Source organism: Polyodon spathula, chromosome 18 (genome assembly GCF_017654505.1).
Source record: "Polyodon spathula isolate WHYD16114869_AA chromosome 18, ASM1765450v1, whole genome shotgun sequence".
Taxonomy (NCBI): domain Eukaryota; kingdom Metazoa; phylum Chordata; class Actinopteri; order Acipenseriformes; family Polyodontidae; genus Polyodon; species Polyodon spathula.
In genome coordinates, this window is record NC_054551.1 from 32,910,804 (window position 1) to 32,920,776 (window position 9,973).

At 35.9% G+C, this 9,973-nt stretch overlaps 2 protein-coding genes across 4 annotated transcripts in view; one reads left to right on the forward strand and one right to left on the reverse strand.

The window, feature by feature from the left end:
* LOC121294178 (interleukin-23 receptor-like) overlaps positions 1-1,026 on the reverse strand; it is a 20,363-nt gene extending 19,337 nt beyond the window's left edge. For 2 of the 3 annotated variants that reach the window (XM_041217790.1, XM_041217792.1), the window contains exons 1-3: positions 741-1,026; positions 540-599; positions 212-268 (exon numbers count right to left, since the gene is read on the reverse strand). The gene's annotated coding sequence lies outside the window, so the exon portion shown is untranslated. The remainder of the gene's footprint in view (positions 1-211; positions 269-539; positions 600-740) is intronic. The other variant, XM_041217791.1, reaches the window with a different exon arrangement.
* A 1,580-nt stretch (positions 1,027-2,606) lies between these two features.
* On the forward strand, positions 2,607-9,356 carry LOC121330733. Its single transcript, XM_041277455.1, has 7 exons — positions 2,607-4,525; positions 4,718-4,851; positions 5,400-5,512; positions 5,933-6,083; positions 6,855-6,963; positions 7,925-8,099; positions 8,418-9,356. The coding sequence occupies exons 1-7, from the start codon at positions 4,506-4,508 to the stop codon at positions 9,354-9,356; spliced, it is 1,641 nt and encodes a 546-aa protein (XP_041133389.1). The 5' UTR covers positions 2,607-4,505.
* The last annotated feature ends 617 nt before the right edge of the window (positions 9,357-9,973 follow it).

Genomic DNA, 9,973 nt, shown 5'->3' on the forward strand with positions numbered 1-9,973 from the left:
CGTTTGCTTTTTATTAATTGTATTTACTGTTTACACAGCACACTTAGAGCTATGTAGTTCCAGTTCAAATTTCACCTCTGCCACTGTGTAACCCTGAGAAAGTCACTTAACCTCCTTGTGCTCCACCCTGGCTCTGTAAAGCGCTTTGTGATGGTGGTTCACTATGAAAGGTGCTATATAAATATATTAGTATTATTATATTATTACATACCCTGGCACACCACATGGCACTGGCAAGACTGTCTCTTGAGATCCAGATCCATTGACACTGATGCAGTGCAGAGAAGCAAATAATAAGAAATAAATCACAATTAGAATGATGTAATCATATTCAAAAAAGAAATGGTTCAAAAAAGGGAACCACAGCACAACCCTGGAAGTGTGAGAGCGCGAAAGAGCAGCTATAAAGGCATGATCTAACACCATCAGACCAGCGGGGTGCTGGGGGGCTGCTGGACATGTTATTTAATCGAAATGGAGATAATTAGTTAGTCGTAATGTATCTTTAATAACGCAGTTAATCACACTGCCTCACTTACAGGAATTCCAAACCCAGCATTGTTGTTAGGAATCAGATTGTCACGCAGATATCGCAGATTCTTAAAACAAATACAAAATAAATTACAAATGATGTAGGTTAGGTTACCTTTAAGTTGAAGACTAAAAGAACATGTGCTATAAATCATTCACTGCTACAACATAAAATATTACATGTAAAGAGGCTGATGAGAAAACGTTACCTTGGGTGAAGCCAAAGACGCACTTATTTTTCAAACCAGCCGCTCACTGCCTTACAATGTGCTTTGCCGTTCCTGTCTTTGTCTCTCCATAAAGAACACATGTCTGTATAATCTACAAAGGGAAGCTGCTGCATACGGCTTGCCCTAGATTTCTGATTTAGCTACAGTCATTTTCCACGTAATACATCACAAGGGGAAACCCCAAGAACCAATAGGATGAAAAAAACATGTTGAGGTTTAGCAAAATAAATAGAAAAGCAATTTAGTTAGTTAAGACTGTCTGAATGTGTTTGTGTAGGGAAGAGAAATGAGTTTTCAGATGAGAAAATGTGTCATCTCTCTTGTGACACACAACATCCTGTGCTCGGAAAAAAAAAAAAAAAAAAAACATTATGAATCAAAAGACTGGAGGTTATAAGCTTATAACTTGATGTGGCCGAGCTCGCTGAGCACATTCTTGTAGTTGCACGTCACAAGACTTTCATTGACGCAGAAAGCTGTTTTCAAACTATCTGTTTGGAACGTTTTTTTTCTACGTTTTGATCCAATACATATTTTTTTTTCTGTCTGTACACCTATATTTTGGTCAAACTTGATATAAAGTAATCTTAATTCCACAGTATTAGCATTGTAATTACACACACAGCCGTGTAGAATAACATGATTTCTATGCCATTAATTAGCTGCTTTAAAATGCGACCTAGTTCTTTAATTGCGTCTTCAAAACCATGTTGAAAGAGAAATACACGTTTTGTCAAGTAAAGGTTGACATTTTACACCTTAATAGCTTGTACCTAATATAGAAACAGCTGGCCACGTCAAAAAAAAATGTGGCTTACTGTCATTTGCTTTAAAGTAGGTTATCTGAAGTGTGCATTATTCTCTGTTAATTGTATGGTATTTATGGTGTCTAATGTGTTAACCCCAAGTAAAGAGTTATTTACCACAAAATGCATTGCACGTGGGAATGTTAAACGCTGTGTGGTCAGTTGACCTTGTTACATGTAGCACCTTTATTAGTTAAACGAAACCAAAATTAGTTAAACGAAAAAAAAAAAAAAAAGATTAACGAATCAAAAACATGTAGTGCAATCTCATTTTCAAAGCAACACTGAAAATGCAGAAAAGTAATACATTTAGATCAATCAGAAACCTCCTTTCAGAAAGCACGCAATTAAGTTGTTTTGCATAAAAAAAATAAAACAAAAGTGCAAAAACGCGTTTCGCTGAGATTAAACATGGTATAATCTAATTTTTCTTTTATTTTACATTGTTTAGTGAAACACCCATCCGGTGGTGTATCATATTAAGTTGTGTCAATATAAACAGTTTAGCAGCCAAAGCTCTCAACCAAGCGAACATAACGAATCTTCAAATAAAATAATAGAAATAATGTCAAAAGACAAATATTTATTGATTATTTTAACTTCTAGATGCTATGGACTGCTTCCTACAATTGATTTAACTGCAACTAGTTTTATTCCATGCAGGGGGTATTTTTTAAAGGATATAGCTATACACATTTGAAAATGAGAACTACAATTAATCGTTATTATTATTTTTGTTTACGGAATAGAAATAAATGTATAATATTTAAAACATGCAATTTAGTTTTGTATTAGGCCAACGGTACACAAACAAAACCAAATCACGTCCCCCTTTTATGCTAATGGTTTGGACCTAATGTTTCCATGGCAATGAACGACTCGTCACCCTGTGCGTGTGTCCATGTCAATACAGAGCCTGTGAAACTATGGAAGTGGTAAAGGTATGTCCATTGGCTTAAGTATTAAGTAATGTTTTATTAGTTTATAGATATACAAGTAAAATGGAGATTGAAAGTGGCGTATTTAAACCGCGGATCTTTTACATAAACAGATGTCAGGAAGGGTTCATAGCTAAAACCTGAATTCTAATAATAAAACATGTAAAACTAAATAAGAGATTGTGTTACGTACTCACAGAAATATAGAAATCTGTTCTTTTTTATTACTGCGAATAAAGAACGGTACGTCGTTATTTAAAAACAAACAAAGTGTTATAAAAACGTGTGCTAGATTATTTAGACACACAGGCTTCTATTCATCTGAATTAGAACCATGTTCACCTACTGTACTGTGATAAATGTAGTACAGTCACACCTCTGTCATTTCAATTCGCCACTATTAATACTAGAGGGTTTTTAAAAATATATATTTTACTTCCAGAAATATCATGATTTAAATTGAAATAAAAAGGCTCTCCAATTATTTCCCTGTTGCCTTATGGTCTTGAATGTGTAACCGTGTACTGTTATTGTAAGCATACACCACTTGCATGGTCAAATTAATTAATGATAGCGGCATAGTATTCTTTCCGGGTAATTCATGAATCGATTACTGATAAATAAATACATAAAGGAGACATGTTATTCTTGTGATAATAAGCATTATCCTTACTGTAGTACGCAATATTTCCATAACTGTAGTGATGTAAGGTGGTAAGAGTTACTGAATGTGAAACAGTCTCCATGGAAATATACAAACAACTGTAAGCACACCTTGCAGGCATCCTTTGTTTCCTGAAAATGAATATCTATTAAAAGACAGGCTAATGGATTACATTACTGACAATACATTGTTATTTTACTGGGCTAGGAACACTACAAAATTGTGCAGGTTTTGAGAAATCTAAGATCTTCCTGTACAGTGTGAAATTCAGTGAGCTGCCTTTAAAACAATGGTGTAGTCATGAAGATCATAGATGGGAAGATTTGGGGATTGTTGTGCAGGAATAACACAAGGGATATGGAAATATTTATTTGAATGGATGTAAAGAAATAATAAATCATAATAATTAAAAATGATTGGTTCCTGTTTCTAAGGTGTATACAGAAAATTGAATACTGACATAAAAAAAGGAATGATGTTTTCAACATTTATTGCATTCTTTGTTTTTATAGAAGAAAGTAATATATTTCTGGAGGATTCAAATGTTTTTATTTTCTTTTTGAGTTTATTAACCAGGCCCATGTTTATATTTTTATCAAGCAGCATTTACTGAAAAATGACAGACAGGTTGTTAACCTCATTTAGTGTCTTGGACAGCTATTCTCGAAAGGTCTTGAGCAAACATTCCAGGGTGAGTATCATACATTTCTGTTTGCAGCACACAAGATACTAATATAGAGGATAAGACAAGAGCAGCTAAAGAAAGTAAGTGGTGTGAGGTATACATTGTGTGTTATCAGCAGTTCCTGCTTGATCTCATTGCACTGTTATCATGCATATCTAAAGGCATAACATAATTATTTCAAACAAGTTGCTTTATAGTGTAACACTGATTATTGCGAATGTATGTGCTGGCCTGTTTAATATCTATTTATTTAAGCAATATTTATTTAGTTTTGTTTTATTCTTTAAGCTTGTTACTATATAGAAATAGATATTGCTATCTTGGTGTTTTGCCCAGAGCTACCCTGTCTTCCATTTTTGTTGCCTTCCCTGCGTACTTGGACTTACACAAAGGTCTAACAAATGAGAAATACAGGTTTCAGTACTGCTGATAAATTACATGTTTTTAATATTGCAAGTTCAAGATATTCACAGTCTTGTTTTTTAGGGTCGTCAGCTAGGAGTGGCGCAAGGAAAGCGCCCTGCTGTGACTTGTGAAATATGCTCCCAATTAACGAATGACTATGACTGGGATTTTGACTTACCTAGTACTAAAAGAACTGAACTATCCAAACCTAAAACTGTCAAGCAGATTATAAACGAGGAGCAGAAAATGGTTCATAAAAAAATAAGGTACCTTTAACTTTATTTCTGGTTTCAAAATGTTTAATATTATAAACCTCCATAATCGTCTCAGCATCAGGTTTAAGGTAGATTATTAATTAAACATCTACTGTATATAAGTCCCAGTATTCATTTAAAGCACAATCATGCCTTTGGAAAGATTGAATATTGTGTGAACATGAATATTGTTTTGTGTGTCAGGTCATCAGTACCTAGGATAACGTCTGCATTAGCTCCAGTGACAATATCCCATGAACAATACAGTGGCAATACACTTAACATCTGGCCATTCAGCAACCCTGAAGATCAAGCTGGTAGGAATTCACACCAGAAAGGTAGAACATTGCCTGATCTTTCTTATAACAATGTTCCCATAATTGTGATATATGCGCTTTGTGAAGGTTTATAAATATTTGTGCTGCCTTTGCAATCATCAGAGACTATGTAGGGGTTTTAAAGTTTTAAACAAGCTGAACACATACACACACACGCACACCACACGCACACGCACGCGCACACACACACACACACACACGCACACACACGCACACACACACACACACACACACACACACACACACACACACACACACACACACACACACACACACACACACACACACACACACACACACACGCACGCACGCACACACACACACACACACACACACACACACACACACACAGAGGTTAGTTTTATAGCAAGCCTATCGCGTTGAGTGATTGAAATCCAAGCAAGCAGTAAAGTTCTCTTTCTGTATGGGTCAAGGAGTATACAATATTCCTCAATGTACTGTCTAATGTAAATGCAAATGTGTTTTTCTTTGACCTCATTCCAACCATCAAATGATGAAGTTGACTTTTTTTTATATATATATAACAGGCAACAAGAGAAGCAATGAAGAGGGATTCATGATAATTAAAGTAAAAAAATCTCAAACCGCACCCTCAAAATTAGGAACATCTTCCTTGAGAAGACTGAACTGGGCAAAAGAGGTGACCCCAGATTAAGTGTGCAATTTCACAGTGCAGAACTTTGCATAACACAGTCATTAATAACTTTAGTATGTGTTAGCATCTAGTAGGGAGTGTCTACTCCTGTAGTCTGGGTGGATTCCTTGGCATTATTGTGCTTATTTAAAATTCTGCTCAACAAGATACACCCCTGAGATGTCAAAGCTCTTTGTGAGGTCATGCTGAGTGAGAAGGGTTCAGTGTACACTCTAAACGATACAGTTATGACAAAACAAGAAATGCATTTTAGAATGTTTTTTTTATAACATTTAAAACGGGTGGAAAATTCACTAATAAGAGGCTAAACACTGGCAGACTGATCAATATTTACAGTGATTTCCAGATTTAATTATTTCAGATTTTGTACAAAAATTAATTTTTTACATTTCTGTATTTATTAAGGTTGAAAGGATCACGCCTTTGGAAGTTTTAAGCAAAGTGGACAGCCAGGCCCAGGTTGGGGGAGTGCTTGGTTTCACAGACATTTCACACTGGTATTCATTCACAGGAAACAGGACCCGAACCTTGGAGACACCCGCCAGTGTTTTCACAGGTAAGCACTACACACACGTTTATGTTCACCGCAAACACAACTCCTTACCAATCAGTTATTAAGCAATGTTTTTAACTGCACTTGTGCCCTAAAAATAGACGATGCAGCAGTTCTGTTTGTGCATTTCCCCAGATTCAGATACAGTAGATATTATAACTGTTATAACATGTGTCATACACACACACAGTGCTCCCTCGCTATAACGCAGGTCTCAGGGGACACACAATATGATCGTTATAACTGAAGAGCGTTATAAAGGGGGAGGGGGTGGGGGGCGCCGCGGGACACATACCAGCACACATCTGACTAAAACACAAAATAAACTAATTTCCTCTCTATAATGCACATATAGTTAAGCAAAAATTTAACTTTCCATGTATAAAGCACCATGTAATCAACACTATATTTTTTACAAAAAAGGTAAAAAAAATTAAAAAGGTAACATTCCCACTCGTGGATCATTTTAATTAGCAGTTTAGTGTATCAAAAGGGAGACACAGAAGTGAGACTGAGAAGTTTACAGTTTTAAAGTAGAAATATTGCATGAATCGCTAGTATAGGGAATTGGGGGACATACTGTAGGAGCATGATATCCGAGGCGTGTTATAACCGGGAGCCTTACTTCCCATCTACTATGTAATGGTTTTTACGGTCAGTGTTTGATGCTTATTGGCAGGACATCCTTGGAAGCAAGCTGTCATAAGAACTGTCCTGGGTAAATAAATAAATAAAAAGGACCTATTTAGAACAATTACTCTTTGTATTTTTCAGGGGAAGCTGACAGTCAATATAATATTCCGGAGTCTGTTGGAAGCTCAGTGGCACGTCATGTACAGTATGGCAGTGTGGACCAGGTCGGCTGGAATGGAATCTGTACAAGGTATGAATGCATTTTAAGAACGAGTATTTGCAGTAGAAAGTGCTGGTATTCATTTTTAGTAAGCTGCACATAAAGATTACTCAATATATATTGCACTGTAAGGAAACTAATTTAATTTGATGTCTGCAAATTAATGCACAAAATACCAATTGCTATATTTGTAAGTTTCCATTTATTGAGTCCAATAGTCAGAAGGTAAACAGCTATAGTGTAAACATTGATCATTTGACACAACCAATGTGGCACCTAGAGATACTTAATTCTCTGGGAGATTGCTTTGGTACAAAGATGGTCTATCGTAAAGAGAGGATTCAGGTAAGCTTGTCTCACTCACACTAATGACTGCCTGTCTTATATATCCTACCTCACTGCGTGTGTGCGAAGCTGAACTTTATGAACTGTGCTGACACTCTGTTTTCCTAACAATATCTAAACACTATCAATTTCTTGGCATGCGTTTTGATGATCTTCTACACACAGAACACATGCAAGATCAAAATGTACCCCAGTTTATCAATTCCTTATTCCTGTGTCTGGGCTGGAAAAATAGTCCCACAACTGCAGCTGAGCTTCAGTGCTATTTGTTTGGCCTTCGGTGACGCCTACAGCACAGTGCACATTTCAGATAGAAAATGTTTTGAGAAAAGATGGTTTACTCAAAGGACTTTTGGTTAGATATCACAAATAAGATGTGTGAAATATCCCAGGGAGTCTGGCAATGGTATTGAGAAAAGAATGCCTTCTCTACAGCTCCACAGAATTGCAGTAAGCCCATTATCTATACCTATATCTATATCTATATCTATCTATCTATCTGTCTGTCTATCTATCTATCTATCTATATATATATATGATATATATATATATATATATATATATATATTATATATATATCTTATCTATATATATATATATCCAACTTGACACACAATGTTACAAAGTATATGTCCTTTTCCAACAGGACTGAAGAAAATTGTTCTGCAAAGTACTCACAGCAAGAAAATCTGCGTAACATGAAAGAATTTGATTCAGAAGACAAGCCATTGGGGGTCCCTCTCTGCATTGAGGATGAGCTTGATAACAAATCTGCGAGGATACTTTCACCAAAACCTCAGAAACTATATATACCTCATCTGGTAAGAATTTCAATCAGAGTTTTATGGATTCTTGGTATCTTTTTAAAGTAATTATATATAACAAAATAGTTCCATAAAATGTTTCCAGAGAGTTGAAATTGTCCCCAGCCCTTCACTGGTTTATATCCTATAAATAGCCAATCAACTCTTTCCCCTATTGACTGACATGTTTTCGGCCAGTAACATGCTTTGACCCAGAAGATATTGCTGATAAAATGACCAAGAAAGTACAAGTGCAAACAGTAACCCAATATTGTTTGCTACAGTCATTTTAAATTGAAAAAGAAACATGCTGAAAATAAACCTTTTCTTTTACAGAGCATTAGTGAAACACATCCGGTGGTGTATCATAAGGAATATCAATATAAACCTTTTAACAGCCAAAGCTCTCAAGCAAGTGAACATAATGAATCTTCAAATAAAAGAATAGAAATAATGGCAAAAGACAAACACGAAAACCAGTATTCTGTTACCGGCGTGTCCCTGTACAGCAAAGAGGGCCACAGGCATGGTAAGGCAATGGAGAAGGAAGAAGTGAAAAGCAGTGTGGCCCTGATGGTAAAATCAAAGTCGATTAAGAAAGTTAACATTCAAGCATTATCCGCTATTGGAACGACTAGTAAAACTTCTGACTTTGTCGAAGGGCTTCCTACTGTTCAACCTGCAAGTTGTATTTCTCACAATGTGGTTCCTTTAACCAAAACCCCTCTGAAGTCTGTCACTGCTATAACAAGTATGAATAAATCACCTTTAGATGTCGGTCAAGTAAAAAATGGAATTAATCCGAAAAAGAATTCAGAAGTTGAAGTGCTTTCTACTAGGTATTTAAAAACAATGCCATCACCTTCCTACAAAAATAACTTTGGAAACCGGGCACAGAAAATCCCTTACAGTAAATACCAAACTGCAGATCAGGAGCCAAAAATGGACTTTATAATGATTTCAAAACCACTGAAACAACCTCCATTTGAAAAGGTTTCGTTATCTAGCAACATATTCACTAACAGCAAAGGCTGCCCTTTGGAGCAGACTTTATTGCAAGAGACCATGGAAGAGTCAGCAAATGACACATTTGTAGTTCATCAGCTTGTTTCCAGGCCGAGCAGCTATAATGAGAAGAAAAAAAGAAGAAAGCCTGTATCTGAATGGGACAGACAGGATTCCCAGACTGCCAAACCCACACTTGAACCTTCAGCTGAGGAGAACACAGAGACAAAACAGACAGGTTCTGTTCCTTCAGATACAGAAATGAATTAGAAGATGGGTTATGAGGTTTTCTTAACGCAGATCTAGCCAGTTGGAGCTCAGGACTTCACAATCATCACTAGCTCAGTTTTGCTCCCTGAATTAGATAGCCCATTATACACAGGATCCTATTTTACATTGTGGTGCAATGAAAATGAATAACTTATTTAACTTTGCATCATTGCAATATTAGGTTATAATTGCTGTGTTTATATATCTTCACAAACATGTTTTATTTCCATATTGCACACCCTTTGTATGGTCATATTTAATTTAAATAAAGGGCATTTTAAACACAACTTAATGGGGCAAGTAAAAAATCCAGGCCAATATTTCAGCATTTTTAATTGGCAGACAATATCAATTAGTTGTCGATAGCAATATTATACACGTTAACCCTTATGGATATATTCAGATCTTCTAGAAAGTTTTTAACTAACAAGTGCTACATTTGAATATAAAAAACACATATGTTCGTCCAGTACTTCAATATAATTCTTTTGTGTGTCTCTTCACTACATTTTCCCTCCCCAGTCACTACAACACCCTTTTGGTAAGTTTTTAAAGACTCTTGTAAATGTGTACATTTTTCACCTACACTCCCTTGAAAATGCATACCCTCAGTTACT

What these genes read in the sequence shown, in the direction of transcription:
- LOC121330733 (XM_041277455.1), top strand. Translation starts at nt 4,506, where the DNA reads ATGGTTCATAAAAAAATAAG. An exon ending in TAGGAATTCACACCAGAAAG is followed by an intron (nt 4,852 to 5,399) that starts GTAGAACATTGC and finishes TATATATAACAG; the next exon opens with GCAACAAGAGAAGCAATGAA. An exon ending in TGGAATGGAATCTGTACAAG is followed by an intron (nt 6,964 to 7,924) that starts GTATGAATGCAT and finishes CTTTTCCAACAG; the next exon opens with GACTGAAGAAAATTGTTCTG.